General features: G+C 51.2%; 1 protein-coding gene across 2 annotated transcripts in view; it reads left to right on the top strand.

Annotated features, from left to right (window-relative positions):
* Positions 1 to 16,787, top strand: part of LOC140394224 (eIF5-mimic protein 2) — a 150,772-nt gene that overhangs the window by 101,141 nt on the left and 32,844 nt on the right. For both annotated transcript variants that reach the window (XM_072481238.1, XM_072481245.1), the window contains exons 3-4: positions 5,342 to 5,518; positions 7,304 to 7,398. In XM_072481238.1, the coding sequence (XP_072337339.1) occupies positions 5,342 to 5,518; positions 7,304 to 7,398 (272 nt within the window). The remainder of the gene's footprint in view (positions 1 to 5,341; positions 5,519 to 7,303; positions 7,399 to 16,787) is intronic.

Genomic DNA, 16,787 nt, shown 5'->3' with positions numbered 1-16,787 from the left:
CTCGGGGTCTTCCCGGCCCACACAAAACCCATGATGCTCTTTTCAATCCTTTTAAAAAAAGCCTTCGTGATCACCACCGGGAGGCACTGAAACACAAAGAGGAATCTCGGGAGGACCACCATCTTAACCGCCTGCACACTCCCTGCCAGTGACAGGGATACCATATCCCATCTCTTGAAATCCTCCTCCATTTGTTCCACCAACCGCGTTAAATTTAACCTATGCAATGTGCCCCAATTCTTGGCTATCTGGATCCCCAGGTAACGAAAGTTCCTTGTTACCTTCCTCAACGGTAGGTCCTCTATTTCTCTACTCTGCTCCCCTGGATGCACCACAAACAACTCACTTTTCCCCATGTTCAATTTATACCCTGAAAAATCCCCAAACTCCAAGTATCCGCATTATTTCTGGCATCCCCTCCGCCGGGTCTGCCACGTATAGTAGCAAATCGTCCGCATACAAAGATACCCGGTGTTCTTCTCCTCCTCTAAGTACTCCCCTCCACTTCTTGGAACCCCTCAACGCTATCGCCAGGGGCTCAATCGCCAGTGCAAACAATAATGGGGACAGAGGGCATCCTGCCTTGTCCCTCTATGGAGCCGAAAATATGCAGATCCCCGTCCATTCGTGACCACGCTCGCCATCGGGGCCCTATACAACAGCTGCACCCATCTAACATACCCCTCTCCAAAACCAAATCTCAACACCTCCCACAAATAATCCCACTCCACTCCACTACTATCTCCGTTTCCCCCTCTGGTGGGGCCATCATCATTACCCCTAACAGCCTCCGTATATTCGTGTTCAGCTGTCTCCCCTTCACAAACCCAGTTTGGTCCTCGTGGACCACCCCCGGGACACATTCCTCTATTCTCATTGCCATTACCTTGGCCAGGATCTTGGCATCTACATTTAGGAGGGAAATAGGTCTATAGGACCCGCATTGTAGTGGGTCCTTTTCCTTCTTTAAGAGAAGCGATATCGTTGCTTCAGACATAGTCGGGGGGCAGTTGTCCCCTTTCCTTTGCCTCATTAAAGGTCCTCGTCAATACCGGGGCGAGCAAGTCCACATATTTTCTATAGAATTCGACTGGGAGTCCATCCGGTCCCGGGGCCTTTCCCGCCTGCATGCTCCTAATTCCTTTCACCACTTCTTCTACCTCGATCTGTGCTCCCAGTCCCACCCTTTCCTGCTCTTCCACCTTGGGAAATTCCAGCCGATCCAAAAAGCCCATCATTCTCTCCCTCCCATCCGGGGTTTGCGCTTCATATAATTTTTTATAAAATGTCTTGAACACTCCATTCACTCTCTCCGCTCCCCGCTCCATCTCTCCTTCCTCATCCCTCACTCCCCCTATTTCCCTCGCTGCTCCCCTTTTCCTCAATTGGTGTGCCAGCAACCTGCTCGCCTTCTCCCCATATTCGTACTGTACACCCTGTGCCTTCCTCCATTGTGCCTCTGCAGTGCCCGTAGTCAGCAAGTCAAATTCTACATGTAGCCTTTGCCTTTCCCTGTACAGTCCCTCCTCTGGTGCTTCCGCATATTGTCTGTCCACCCTCAAAAGTTCTTGCAGCAACCGCTCCCGTTCCTTACTCTCCTGCTTCCCTTTATGTGCCCTTATTGATATCAGCTCCCCTCTAACCACCGCCTTCAACGCCTCCCAGACCACTCCCACCTGGGCCTCCCCATTATCATTGAGTTCCAAGTACTTTTCAATGCACCCCCTCACCCTTAGACACACCCCCTCATCTGCCATTAGTACCATGTCCATTCTCCAGGGTGGGCGCCCTTCTGTTTCCTCCCCTATCTCCAAGTCCACCCAGTGTGGAGCGTGATCCGAAATGGCTATAGCCGTATACTCCGTTCCCCTCACCTTCGGGATCAACGCCCTTCCCAGCACAAAATAGTCTATTCGCGAGTAGACTTTATGGACATAGGAGAAAAACGAGAACTCCTTACTCCTGGGTCTGCTAAATCTCCACGGGTCTACACCTCCCATCTGCTCCATAAAATCTTTAAGTACCTTGGCTGCTGCCGGCCTCCTTCCAGTCCTGGACTTCGACCTATCCAGCCCTGGTTCCAACACCGTATTAAAATCTCCCCCCATTATCAGCTTTCCCATCTCTAGGTCTGGAATGCGTCCTAGCATCCGCCTCATAAAATTGGCATCATCCCAGTTCGGGGCATATACGTTTACCAAAACCACCGTCTCCCCCTGTAGTTTGCCACTCACCATCACGTATCTGCCCCCGTTATCCGCCACTATAGTCTTTGCCTCGAACATTACCCGCTTCCCCACTAATATAGCCACCCCCCTGTTTTTCGCATCTAGCCCCAAATGGAACACCCGCCCCACCCATCCTTTGCGTAGCCTAACCTGGTCTATCAGTTTCAGGTGCGTTTCCTGTAACATAACCACATCTGCCTTAAGTTTCTTAAGGTGTGCGAGTACCCGTGCCCTCTTTATCGGCCCGTTCAGCCCTCTCACGTTCCACGTGATCAGCCGGGTTGGGGGGCTTCCTACCCCCCCCCCCCCCTGTCGATTAGCCATCCCCTTTTTCCAGCTCCTCACCCGGTTCCCACGCAGCTTTATCTCCCCCAGGCGGTGCCCCCCCGCCCATCCCCTCCCATACCAGCTCCCCCCTCTCCCCAGCAGCAGCAGCAGCCCAGTAATTCCCCCCCCCCCCCCCCCCCGCTAGCGTAATTACCCCCCCCCCCCCCACCCATGTTGCTCCCAGAAGTCAGCAAACTGGTCGACCTCGGCTTCCCCCCCGTGACCTCGGCTCGCACCGTGCGACGCCCCCTCCTTCCTGCTTCTCTATTCCCGCCATGATTATCATAGCACGGGAACCAAGCCAGCACTTCTCCCTTGGCCCCGCCCCCAATGGCCAACGCCCCATCTCCTCCACCTCCCCTCCTCCCCCCATCACCACCTGTGGAAGAGAGAAAAGTTACCACATCGCAGGATTAGTACAGAAAACTCCTCTTTCCCCCCCCTTTTTAACCCCCCTCTTCGCCCCCCCACATTCGCCCCACCACTTTGTTCAAACGTTCTTTTTAATAACCCGCTCATTCCAGTTTTTCTTCCACAATAAAAGTCCACGCTTCATCCGCCGTCTCAAAGTAGTGGTGCCTCCCTCGATATGTGACCCACAGTCTTGCCGGTTGCAGCATTCCAAATTTTATCTTTTTATGAAGCACCGCCTTGGCCCGATTAAAGCTCGCCCTCCTTCTCGCCACCTCCGCACTCCAGTCTTGATAAACGCGGATCACCGCGTTCTCCCATTTACTGCTCCGAGTTTTCTTTGCCCATCTAAGGACCATTTCTCTATCCTTAAAACGGAGGAATCTCACCACTATGGCTCTGGGAATTTCTCCTGCTCTCGGTCCTCGCGCCATCACTCGGTATGCTCCCTCCACCTCCAACGGACCCGCCGGGGCCTCCGCTCCCATTAACGAGTGCAGCATCGTGCTCACATATGCCCCGCGTCCGCTCCCTCCACACCTTCAGGAAGACCAAGAATCCTCAGGTTGTTCCTCCTTGCGTTGTTTTCCAGTGCCTCCAACCTTTCCACACATCGTTTCTGATGTGCCTCCTGCGTCTCAGTCTTCACCACCAGGCCCTGTATATCGTCCTCATTCTCGGCTGCCTTTGCCTTCACGACCCGAAGCTCCCGCTCCTGGGTCTTTTGTTCCTCCTTTAGCCCTTCGATCGCCTGTATTATCGGGGCCAACAGCTCTTTCTTCATTTCCTTTTTGATCTCTTCCACACAGCATTTCAAGAACTCTTGTTGTTCAGGGCCCCATGTTAAACTGCCACCTTCCGACGCCATCTTGGTTTTTGCTTGCCTTCCTTGCCGCTGTTCTAAAGGATCCACTGCAATCTGGCCACTCTCTCCTCCTTTTTTCATCCGTATCCAGGGGGGATTCCCTTCTGGTTTACCGCACAGTGTTTTTAGCCGTCAAAATTGCCGTTGGGGCTCCTATCAAGAGCCCAAAAGTCCGTTTCACCGGGAGCTGCCGAAACGTGCGACTCAGCTGGTCATCGCCGCACCCGGAAGTCCCTTGGATGCCTTGCTAACGGTGCCCCTGCCGTTCTTGTCGGCTCGGTATTTCACAAGTGGTGGTGGCAGTCCCGAGCGTGTGGGGCAATGGAGACAGCACGTGATATTGGAGGGGGCGTCAGTGGGGTCACCAATCTGTACCAATCACCGTTTTGTTCTGGGGGGGCTGGATGGGGGCTTTAGGAGGTGGCAGCGGGCAGGGATTGAGAGATTTGGGGTTTTCCGAGCCTGGAGGCTTTAGAGGAGGAGTTTGAATTGCTGGGTAGGAACGGGCTTCGATACCTGCAGGCAAGGGATTTTGTCCAGAGGCAGGTTCCAAGCTTTCCTCGCCTCCCCCTGAGGGCACTACAGGATAAGGTTGTCAAAAACGGGGGGAGGGGAGGGTCTTGGAAATATACAAGAAATTGATGGAGTGGGAAGGGGTCCCAATTGGGGAGGTGAAGAGGAAGTGAGAGGGGGGTTGGAAGTCGGACAATGGGAAAAGGCCTTGTGGAGAGTCAATTCATCCTCTTTGTGTGCCAGGCTTAGTCTGATCCAGTTCAAGGTGGTCCATAGGGCTCGTATGACTATGGTCCGGCTGAGTAGGTTTTTTGAGGAAGTGGAGGATGGATGCGGACGCTGTGGGGGAAGCCCGGCGAATCATGTACATATGTTCTGGGCGTGTCAAAGTTGAGGGGATTCTGTCAGGGATTTGTGGACGTCATGTCAGAGGTCTTTCCTGGAAGGGAGGGTGACTGCGAGTCCAGAATTGGCAAAATTTGGGGCATCGGAAGATCCGGGGTGAGGGGGGAGAAGCTGACGTTTTGGCCTTTGCCTCCCTGGTGGCCCGGAGACGGATTTTGTTGAGATGGAGGGACTTGGATCCTCCAAAGTCAGGAGTGTGGGGCAGCGACATGGCAGGGTTTCTCGGGTTGGAAAAGATTAAGTTCGCCTTGAGGTTCAATTCAGGGGTTTGCCTGGAGATGGCAGCCATGCATCGACTTCTTCAAGAAAAATTGAACGTCAGCAGCAAAGGGGGAGGGGGGGTGCAGGGAAGGGAAGGATGGGAGGCAAGGTAGTGTAAGACAAGGACAGGGAACTTTGTATACAGGTAATTAGGAAATTGGGCAGGGGTAGTAGGGGATGTTATTTTTATGTTTTTTGCGAGTGCTGGCCTGCTTGGTTGTTTAAGAAATGTTAAAGTGTTAAAACAGAAAATTACAAATGCTTCAATAAAAATATTTTCTAAAGAAAAAAAAATGTTTGCCGTGCTGATGATGAGTTTCTCCTTATGTAGATGAAAAAGAGAAGTTTGAGCCTACTCAGTTCCAAGATTCTATTATCCAAGGTTTGAATGAAAATGGCAGTGATTTGGAAGCTGTAGCAAAGTTTCTTGATGCTTCTGGAGCAAAGCTCGACTATCGCCGCTATGCTGAAACTCTATTTGATATCCTGGTGGCCGGCGGGATGCTGGGTAAGAGCTCCATTTGTTTTTCGAAAACGTTTGAATCTGTATTGCTAATTTTGTTTCAGTTGTTGGAGGATGGCTTTTAAATGTAAGGGAAAGTAATACATGGTTTGGACGGGAAAATTAATAAGTGCACTCATCATAAACTGATCCTTGCTTGTAGGAGAAGTAACTGTCTGTATTTCCGCTGAACCAGTGTTCAGCTGGCATTCTGCTTTAATGAGTTTCTTGGCTGGAGTTTACATGTATGCACGGATGGGATATTGTAACTCGATTAAGCTAACTATATTCAATTATGTACAAAGTAATGATTTGCACAAAATTATTTTCCCCATCCCCTCAAACCCCCAGATTTTTTTAATGCCCTGGGACTTGGAACTGGTAATGACTAGTCCTGTAAAAGCTGCTGCTGGATAAACCAAATCAGGGGACAAGACTTGTTTTTTAAAAAAAGGAATCAGAAAGGACCAATTTGACCCACAAACCACGTGTTAAGCGTTCTAAAATAGTGACATTCCTTGTGTCTGTGTGAGGTGTCAGTCTTTTTCATTCGCATCCATGTTCACACTTCCAATGTCACTTCCCAGCATCTCCTGTGCAACCGAAGCAAATGCAGCATCCGCCCATTTTACTGTTTCCCGCACCATTGTCCAGCACATCAAAGCGGCGCTTCTATGAAGTCATCAATTTGTTACAAGCTCCTCTGAGTACATTAATTTAATGCATTGAAGAGAATTAATTTTAGTTGATGTGCTTTTCAAGTCCTGTATTGGATTGTGGTTTGAATGCCGGAATTCCCCAGTACACAATTTAGCACTCTTTATCTGCTGAATGCTTGCTAAAATACAACAAGGTAATTTCCCAAACTAACACTGAATATTGGTGAGACAGATGGCATTCCAGCTGATCTGTCACAATGGCATAGTTGGAAGCCCTGTAGGTTCACGGTGATTTTTCAGAGATTACTGCAGTGTGCTGTGCATTGTACTTTTTAAGAACTAGATCAAGACTGTTTGCTTAGCTTTCTACTTCAAAACTCGTTGGTTAAAAAGATCTCTCTCTCTCTCTCTCTCTCTTTTCTCTCTCTCTCTCTCTCTCTTTTCTCTCTCCCTCTCTCTCTCTTTTCTCTCTCTCTTTTCTCTCTCTCTTCACTGCCCTCCCCTGAATCCTTGTTGCAGATTTAAATTTGTGTAGATCTAGGAAGTATATTTTGCTGTCTCATTTGGACACACTTTTTATTTGAGGCACCTAACACATGGTTGAATATATTTAACAAAATTTTGTTACAGCACAAAAGGAGGCCATTTAGCCCTTCGATGCCAGCTCTCTGCAAAAGCAGCAGAGCTCATAATCCCACATGCCCCACATTTTGCTTGTAGCTGCACAATTTTTTCTCAAATAATTATCCAGTCCCCTTTCGTAAGCCTTGATTGAGTCTCCTTCCACGTTGGACAAGTCATTCCAGATCCTAACCACTCACTACTTAAAAACATTTTCTGGGCCGCCGCAGTGGTCAACATTGTTGCCTCACGGCGCTGAGGCCCCGTGTTCAATCCCAGCCCCGGGTCACTGTCTGTATGGAGTTTGCGCATTCTCCCAGTGTCTACGTGGGTCTCACCCCCACAATCCAAAGATGACCCGAGTCGGTGGATTGGTCACGTTAAAATTGCCCCTTAATTGGAAAAAATAATTGGGTACTCTAAACTTGTATTAAAAAAAAAAACATTTTCCTCATGTGCCTTTTGGTTCGTTTACCATTCATTTTAAATCTTAATTTCCTTTCTACTTTAGCTCCAGGGGGTACACTTGCTGATAACGTGATCCGTACAGATGTCTGTGTGTTTGCTGCTCAAGAAAACCTAGAGACCATACGTGCATATGCTCAGGCAAGTTCTATTGCTTTTACATTTCTCCTCCAATCAGAGAAATGCAAAGTTCATTTCATTTATTTATGGATCTAACTTGTCGGAAGTGCCTACTAGTGGAATCCATTGTCTCTGTTCCTAGCTGCCTACTTCATCTCTCCCTGACAACTGGCTGAAACTGAACCAGGTTGTTCACAGCTTTGGTGCCTTATTTGATTCTGGAGTGAACTCCTAACGGGACAACTCTGCCATCACTAAGACCACCTGTTTCTGCCTTTGTAACACCGTCCATTTCTGTCCATGCCTCAGCTTCTCGCTACTGAACCCTTTAGCCATGCCTTTGTTACCTCCAAGCTTGATAACACATTCCTGGCTGGCCTCCCACATCTACTCTCCGTAGAATTGAGGTAATTCGAAACTTTACTGACCATATCCTAACTTGTAGCAAGCTTTGTCCATCCATGCTCACTGATCTACATTGGCCCCCAGCTAAGCAATACCTTAATTTAAAAAACTTTCATCTTTATTTTCAACTCGCTGCATAGTCCCACCCTTCCCTGCCTTTGTAACCTCCCTCAGCTGTATAGCCCTCGGATATCTGAACTCCTCCAGTTCTGGTCGTCTTGAGCAGCCTTACTTTAAGCACAATTATTGGCAGATGCACCTTCAGTTGTTTAAGCTCTGGAATTCTCTCCATAAACCCCTCTGCCTCTCTTTCCTAGTTTAAAGTGCTCCTTAAAATCAGCCTCATTTGATTAGGCTTTCGGTTATCTGCCCTAGTATATATATGTGCCGTTGTATCATATTATGCTATTTTACAATGTTAAAGGTGCTATATTAAATGTAAATTGTTGTTTTAAAAAAAAAATCCTTTTATTGGCTTTTCTCATATTTATAAACAATTGTTACTTATATACATCACATTTTTCTTGCTTTGCGCAGTCCTTTGGTGGTTCTTCCTTTTTTTTCTTTTCTTTATCTTCTCTGGCTTACTCCTCGTTGCTGGCCTCGAACAGGCCGACGAACTGCCCCCAAGTATCCAGGAAGCCTTTCTCTGACCCTCGCATGGCGCACTTAATCTTCTCCAGGTGGAGAAATTCCGAGAGGTCAGCGAGCCAGTCTGCAGCTTTGGGTGGTGCTGTCGATCGCCAGCTGAGCAGGATTCTCCGGCGTGCGATTAGGGAAGCGAAAGCAAGGGCATTGGCCCCCTTCCCCATGTGTAGCTCTGGCTGCTCCGATACCCCGAAGATTGCCACTATTGGGCATGGCTTCACCCTCGCCCCCACAACCTTGGACATAGCCTCTGAGAAGGCTGCCCAGAACCCAGCAAGCTTGGGGCAAGCCCAAAACATGTGGGTGTGGTTGGCCGGGCCCCTCTGGCACCGTTCACATTTGTCCTCCACCTCCGGGAATAACCTGCTCATTCGGGTTCTGGTCAGGTGCGCTCTGTGCACCATTTTGAGCTGCATTAGGCTTCGCCTTGCTCAGTGCTTCGCTCCAGAGTCCCCATTCTACCTCTGTCCCCAGTTCGTCCTCCCATTTTTGTCTGGTCCCGACCAGTAGTGTTCAGGCTCTGTCCAGTAGCTGTCCGTATATTTTCGCCACATAGCCCCCCCCCCCCCCCCCCCTTCTCGCTGCTTGTGCCTATCGGCTCCTCTAGTAGTGTGCTTTCTGGGGCCCCGGGGTACCTTACTGTTTCTTTGCGGAAGAAATGCTTTATTTGGAGGTGTCTCAATTCCTGTCCTCTTGCTAGTTTCCACTTACTCGTCAGTTCGTCCAGTGTCACCAGTCTGCACCCTACGTGGAAGTCCCCGACCGTCAGTGTGCCCCCATCCCGTCTCCATCTTTTGAAGGTGGTATCTAGCATGGCTGGGGGGCATCTGTGATTGCCGTAGATGGGGGCCATAAGGGACATTTTGGTTATCCCGAAGTGCTGTCTCAACTGGGTCCACGTTCTCAGCGTGGCTGCTACCACTGGGCTTGTTGTGTACCTTGTTGAGGAGGATGGGAGTGCTGCTGTGGCCAGGGCCCGGAAGGTTGTTCCTTTACAGGATGCCTCCTCCATTTGTACCCCATCTGAGTCGGGTTCTTGTACCCATCCCCTCACGTTTTCTGCCGTTGCTGCCCAGTGGTAGTATTGTAGGTTCGGTAGAGCCAGGCCCCCTCTGACTTTCCCTCTTTGCAGTGTCGGTTTGGGAATTCTCGGGTTCTTGTCCCCCCACACAAACACCATGATTCGCCTGTCTATGTTTTGGAAAAAGGCCTTGGGGATGAAGATTGGGATGGATCTAAATAGGGCGAGGAACCTTGGCAGTACGTTCATCTTGATCGTCTGCACTCTTCCCGCCAGGGAGAGTGGGAGTGAGCCCCACCGTTGAAGGTCTTTACTTACACCCTCCACCAGGCTGGTCAGGTTCCACTTGTGGATCTGTGTCCAGTCTCTGGCTATTTGGATCCCCAGGTAACGGCATCTGTTCTGGGCCGTTTTGAACGGAGCTCCTTCAGCCCTGTCCCTCTCCTTTTGGGTTCACTGGGAATGTCTCGCTTTTGCCCAGGTTAAGTTTGTAGCCCAAGAAGATTCCAAGCTCTTTCAGTATTTGCAGTATTGCCTTCAGTCCCTCCTGTGGCTTTGAGACATAGAGGAGCAGGTCATCTGCATAGAGTGAGACTCTGTGCTCTCTGTCTCCTCTCCGGATTCCCTGAGCTTTTTGCGTCCCGCAGGGCTATCGCCAAGGGTTTGATCGCTAGCACGAACAAGAGTGGGGGCAGGGGGCAGCCCTGTCTTGTTCCTCTCTGTAGCTGGAAGTATTCAGAGCTGGTGGTGTCAGTTCGGACACTCGCTTTGGGAGCGTTGTACAGGATCCTCACCCAGGCGGTGAATCCCGCTCCTAGCCCAAACCATTCCAATACCTCGAGGAGGTAGCTCCATTCAACTCTGGTAAATTGCTGTTTTACATGTTTGTGTTCTTTTAATGAAGCTCTTAAATTAAGCTCGCATGCAAGCATTTTTCCCACCCAATTTGCAATTTTTAGCTTCAGAGCACAGTTGGAAATTGTTACTGAAGGCTTCGTATTAATAATTTAACTTTGGACTTCCGGTGTGGACCATGGAGTAAGTGGTCACACACAAGGCAGCTCCTGCCCAACGTTACAGAAAAGAGCTTTTTTAATCAATACGGGGTGGAATTTTGATGAAAAGACATAGGTGAATGTTGGAGGGGTACTTTCCCCCAGGAATGGTATGTCTCTTGGTTACCAGACCCGGCAGAAACAGTAAAAGATTTGGCTGGAGCTGCAGTAAAGACAAAAGCCTCTTCCAGCATGCAGGTGGGGGAAGGGCAAGCTTAAAGGCTTCAAGCTGACTTGAGGGCCTTTATTAAAGGAGAATTCTAGCAGCAGAGGGAACAACTGTGAAAAGATCTCACCAAGGCCATTGAAGAAGTGGGGACGAGGCTTCCGGTGGTGGCCATGGAGGAGTCGGTCGCGCATTTGGCAGCTCCCGTCTGGAACGGACTCTCAGACATTTTTCAGGAGTTTCCACAGACTTTTTGGTGAAGATTGGTGAAGCGAACACTGCCAAAAGGATTCCCTCTCTGTGGGACTTCCGGTGACGGCGGGCGGGAGGCAGCTGTGCGTTGGAGGGCTCAAGTTCGGGAACGACATTGTCGGGGGTTAACGCCCGGTCTTAGGGCCAGCGAAGGCAGTGAAAGTCGGGAGACAGCACAAAGAAGGGCAATGTCGAAGACCGGCAAAAAACGGCCGTGAAAAAAGCAGCTGAAAGTCCGTCGGGGAGTGAAAAGGTCACCGTGGGGTCAGTAAAGAAAATGGAGGCTGGAGCGCTAGGGGAGGCCGCATTGCTTACGGCTGAAGAAATAACTAAGGTGATGGCCGTGGAATTCGAAGGGCAGTTTACGAAACATATGGAGGCAATGAGGAAGGAGATGGGGGCGAATTTGTAAGTGCTGCTGGAGGAGGCGATTACCCCGATGAGGACGGCGGTGGCGAGCGCAGTGGCGGAGGTGCGGGAGCAAGGGGAGGCGCTGAAGGAAGTGGAAGAGACAGTACTGCAGCACAGTGGTCAACTTACCTCGATGGGGAAGGTGATGGAGATCAACAAGGATCTGCGAGGCAAAATGGAAGACCTGGAAAACCGATCCAGGCGACAGAATTTGAGGATTGTGGGGCTGCCTGAAGGAGTTGAAGGACCGAGGCCGACTGAGTATTTTGCCGCGATGTTGGCAAAACTATTGGGGGAGGGGGAGGATCCCTCTCGATATGAGCTGGATCGGGCACATCGGTCGTGGAGGCCTGTACCAAAGGCGAGTGAGCCGCCAAGAGTAGTGACTCTGTGCTTCCGTAGGTACAGTGTAAAGGAGAAGGTCCTGTGCTGGGCTAAGCAGAAGCGGGATGGTGCAGTGGGCTGGAGCTGGTATACGCATATACGCATTTACGGTGGAGCTGGCGAGAAGGCGGGCTGCCTTCAACCGGGTGAAGAGGGCACTGTACATTAGCAGGGTGCAGTGCGGCATAGTATATCCAACGAAGCTGAGGGTGACCTACAAGTTAAAGGACTTTTATTTCGGGATGGCAGAAGCAGCGGAGGAGTTTGCGAAGGCAGAAGGACTGTGGCAGAATTGAGAAATGGTCATGTACCAATGTAGCCTCATGAATGTATTTTTTCCTTTTGTGTTTCACTGCGTGCTGGTGTATGGGCTGTAGGAGCCAACATTGTGTATATTTGGACAAGGGAAGAAATGGGACTTTCCGTCGGAATGAGGGCTCTTTGGGGTATAGGTGGATATGCGGGGTTTGTGTGCTAAAAGGGGACTTCTGGGTTTTTTTCTGGGGCCGGGCAAGGGGGAAAGGGACCCGGGCGGGGGCCTCCGCGCTGGCCGGTTTAAGCCGGCCAGTGAACGGGAGTGAGGTGGGGGGAGGGGCTGCGGCCATCGGACCCTGGCATAACAGGGTCCGAGTGGTCTAGCTGGGGTGGAAGTTGGGGGGGGGGGGGGAAGGAACCGAGGTTGGGGGGAGGAGTTTTACAAGAGGAAGTGGAGGCGGAAGGAGTTGGGGAGGGGGGGTTTACAACTCTTGGGTGTCATTTACGGTACTCTTTTGGAGGTTGGATGGTATTGAGTGTTGTCGTGGGGGTGGGGGGGCGACTCTATCGGTTAATGGTGGCCATGGGCGATTCCGGACTCCTTTTTCTTTTTCACTTTTGTTTTTTTTTTCTCCCACCGTGGGAGGGTTTGTTTTATTTAAGGCATATATTGACAGTTGGGTGGGGTAGTGGGAGGATGGGATCATTGTTGATGTTAAGGGTATTGACTTTGTATTTGTCACCGTTTGTTGCCTGTTGGTGGGGTGTAAATTTTGAAGGAAAATGTGAAAATGGAGAATAAAAACATTTTTAAAAAAAATAAAAATAATTTAACTTTGGTCCTTCACTTGGAAAAGGTACATGGAGACTTCCGGTTGCGGCGATGCCCTGCTAGCCGCACGTTTCGGCGGCTCCAGCTCCGACGGACCTTCGGGCTCTTTTAAGAGCCCCAACGGGAAATTTTTGGGCGATGCAACCCGGTGTGGGGTGAGTGAATAGGGAGTCGTCGTCCCCCCCCCCCCCCCCCCCCAACGAAAGAGGAAAATATCGGCGGCGGCGGCTGCAGCGCGAGGAATCGTCGACGAAAGGGACAGAAAGGGAGAAGACACAAGATGGCGGCGGAGAAAGCCCAGGCGACATGGGGGCCCGAGCAAGACGAATTTGAGACGGTGTGTGGAGCTACTAAAGAGGGAGGTGCTGACCCCGATGCTACAGGCAATTGAGGGGCTCAAGGAGGCACAAAGGACCCAGGAGACAGAGCTCCGCGTGGTGGAGCAGAAGGTGACGGATAATGAGGACGAGATCCTGGGCCTGGTGGTCAAAACTCAGACGCACGAGGCACTCCATAAAAAGTGTATTGAAAGGATTGAGGCCCTAGAAAACAGAGCGCGAAGGAAGAACCTTCGGATACTAGGTCTCCCTGAGGGAGTGGAAGGAGCGGACTGTGGAGCTTATGTAAGTACGATGCTAAGCTCATTGATGGGAGCTGAGGCCCCTGCGGGCCCCTTGGAGGTGGAGTGGGCACATCGGATCCCGGCGAGAAGACCAAAAGCGGGAGAACCACCCAGGGCGACAATCGTGCGATATCACCGCCTTAAAGATAGAGAAGAGGTCCTGAGATGGGCTAAAAAGGTGCGGAGTAGCAGATGGGAGAATGCAGTGGTACGGGTGTACCAGGATTGGAGTGCGGAGGTGGCGAGAAGGAGGGAGAGTTTTAACCGAGCCAAGGAGGTGTTACACAAAAAGAAGGTGAAGTTTGGGATGCTGCAGCCGGCACGACTATGGGTCACGTACCAGGAGAGACACCATTATTTTGATACGGCGGAAGAAGCATGGACCTTTATTAAGGAGGAGAAATTGGATCGGAACTGAGGGACTGATACTGTAGGGAATGTTATTGTTATTGTTATGGTTGATGTAAATAGAGAAGTAAATTGGGATGGGGGGGGAAGACACTAGGAAATGTGGGCGCCGGTGAGGGGGGAAAGAAGGGACATAGGCGGAGAATGGGGGGGGGGAGGAGAGGAAAGGGAGCTGCGCCACAAGAGGCGGGTCAGATAAAGGGATGTTCCCGCGACAGAAAGATTATGGCGGGAAGACCGGCGCAAAGCGGATGGGTGTTCCCCACACGGGGGGGGTCAAGGAGTGAGCAGGAGTAGCCGGGGTCAGTTGAAGTCAGCTGACTTGCGGAAGTAATATGGGGGGAGCAATCACGCTAGAAAGGAATCTAGGGGGGGGGGGGAACAACAACAACTGGGTTGCTGCTGCGGAAATCAAAAAGGAAATGGCTAAAGAGTGGGTGGACGGGGATGGAATGCGACGCCTGGGGAGCGAGTGGGAGCGCGGAGGCGGGATATGGGACTGGCCTAGAGAAGGTGATGGCTAGTCGACACGGGAGGGGGGCAGGTAGCCCTAGTGAGGCTGATCACGTGGAACGTGAGAGGCCTGAACGGACCGATTTAAAAAGGGCCCGAGTGCTCGCGCACTTGAAAGGACTAAGGGCAGACATGGCTATGCTCCAAGAGACACAACTGAAGGTGGCGGACCAAGTTAGGTTAAGGAAAGGATGGGTAGGACAGGTGTTCCACTCAGGACTAGATGCAAAGAATAGAGGGGTGGCCATATTGGTGGGGAAACGGGTAGCATTTGAAGCAAAGAACATCGTAGCAGATAGTGGAGGTAGATATGTAATGGTGAGTGGCAGGCTGGAGGGAATGGCGGTCGTGTTGGTTAATGTATATGCCCCGAATTGGGACGATGCGGGATTTATGAGACGGATGCTGGGTCGTATACCGGACCTGGAGGTAGGAAACTTGATATTGGGAGGGGACTTCAATACCGTGCTGGACCCAGGGCTAGATAGATCCAGATCAAAGACCGGAAGAAGGCCGGCAGCGGCCAAGGTGCTCAAGGGGTTTATGGACCAAATGGGGGGAGTGGATCCATGGCGATTTCTTAGACCGAGGGCCAGGGAGTTCTCCTTCTTCTCCCATGTCCATAAAGTGTACTCCCGGATAGATTTTTTTGTTCTGGGAAGGTCGTTGATCTCGAGGGTGGAAGAAGCTGAGTATTCAGCCATAGCGGTTTCGGACCATGCCCCACACTGGGTGGACCTGGAACTAGGAGAGGAAAGGGAGCAGAGAGCACTCTGGCGATTAGATGTGGGATTGATGGCGGACGAGGGAGTGTGTGGAAGAGTGCGGGGGTGTATTGAGAGATACCTGGAGGTCAATGACGACAGGGAGGTCAGTGTGGGAGTGGTATGGGAAGCACTAAAAGCGGTGGTCAGAGGAGAGCTGATCTCCATTGGGGCCCACAAAGGGAAAACAGAGGCCAAGGAAAGGGAAAGATTACTGGGGGAGATTTTAAGGGTGAATAGGGAATTTGCAGAGACCCCGGAGGAGGGACTGTACAGGGAGAGGAGACGACTCCAGACGGAGTTTGACCTCCTGACCACCAGAAAGGCGGAGGTGCTGTGGAGGAAGGCACAGGGGAGGAGGTATGAATATGGGGAAAAGGCTAGTCGCCTGCTGGCTCATCAGTTGCGAAAGAGGACAGTGGCGAGGGAGATAGGGGGAATTAGAGACGAAAAGGGAGCCACGATGCGAAGAGCAGGGAAGATAAATGAGGTGTTCAAGACCTTTTATGAGGGACTGAATAGGTCCCAACCCCCAGAGGGAGAGGAGGGGATGCGGCAGTTCCTGGATCAATTGAGGTTCCCGAGGGTGGAGGAGCAGGAGGTGGAAGGCCTGGGGGCACCGATTGGGGTGGACGAGGTTATTAAGGGGCTGGGGAACATGCAAGCAGGGAAGGCTCCGGGACCAGACGGGTTCCCGGTGGAATTTTATAGAAAATACGTGGACTTGTTGGCCCCGTTGTTGGTGAGGACTTTCAATGAGGCCAGGGAAGGAGGGACTTTACCCCCGACAATGTCGGAGGTGACGATATCGCTAATTCTGAAGAGGGATAAAGATCCGTTGCAGTGCGGGTCCTATAGACCTATTTCATTATTGAATGTGGACGCCAAATTGCTGGCAAAGGTACTGGCATCGAGGATAGAGGACTGTGTCCCGGGGGTGGTGCACGAAGACCAGACAGGGTTTGTAAAGGGGAGACAACTGAATGTCGACGTGTGACGACTATTAGGGGTGATAATGATGCCCCCAGTGGAGGGGGAGGCAGAGATAGTGGCGGCAATGGATGCAGAGAAGGCATTTGATAGGGTGGAGTGGGAGTATTTATGGGAGGTGTTAAGGAGGTTTGGGTTCGGGAATGGGTTTATTAGCTGGGTCAAACTTCTTTATGGGGCCCCAACGGCAAGTGTAGTCACGGGTCGGCAAAGATCGGAGTATTTCCGATTGTATAGGGGAACAAGACAGGGATGCCCGCTATCTCCACTGTTGTTCGCGTTGGCAATTGAACTTCTGGCCATGGCGTTGAGAGACTCCAGGAAATGGAGAGGGGTGATTAGAGGGGGCGAAGAACACCGAGTCTCGCTATACGCGGATGACCTACTGTTTTATGTGTCGGACCCAGCGGGGGGGATGATAGGGATGTTGAGGGAGTTCGGAGATTTCTCGGGATATAGGCTTAACATGGGGAAGAGTGAACGATTTGTGATACACCCAGGGGACCAGAGTAGAGAGATAGAAGGCCTGCCTCTAAGGAAAGTGGAAAGAAACTTCCGATACCTGGGGATTCAGATCGCTAGGAGCTGGGGAACCTTGCACAGACTTAATCTGACACGATTGGTAGAACAAATGGAGGAGGACTTCAAGAGGTGGGACATGCAGCCTCTGTCGTTGGCGGGCAG

The sequence above is a fragment of the Scyliorhinus torazame genome, chromosome 2 (assembly GCF_047496885.1).
Source record: "Scyliorhinus torazame isolate Kashiwa2021f chromosome 2, sScyTor2.1, whole genome shotgun sequence".
Classification (NCBI taxonomy): domain Eukaryota; kingdom Metazoa; phylum Chordata; class Chondrichthyes; order Carcharhiniformes; family Scyliorhinidae; genus Scyliorhinus; species Scyliorhinus torazame.
The sequence above is the reverse complement of the archived record's forward strand: the minus strand, read 5'-3'. Positions and strand labels throughout refer to the sequence as shown.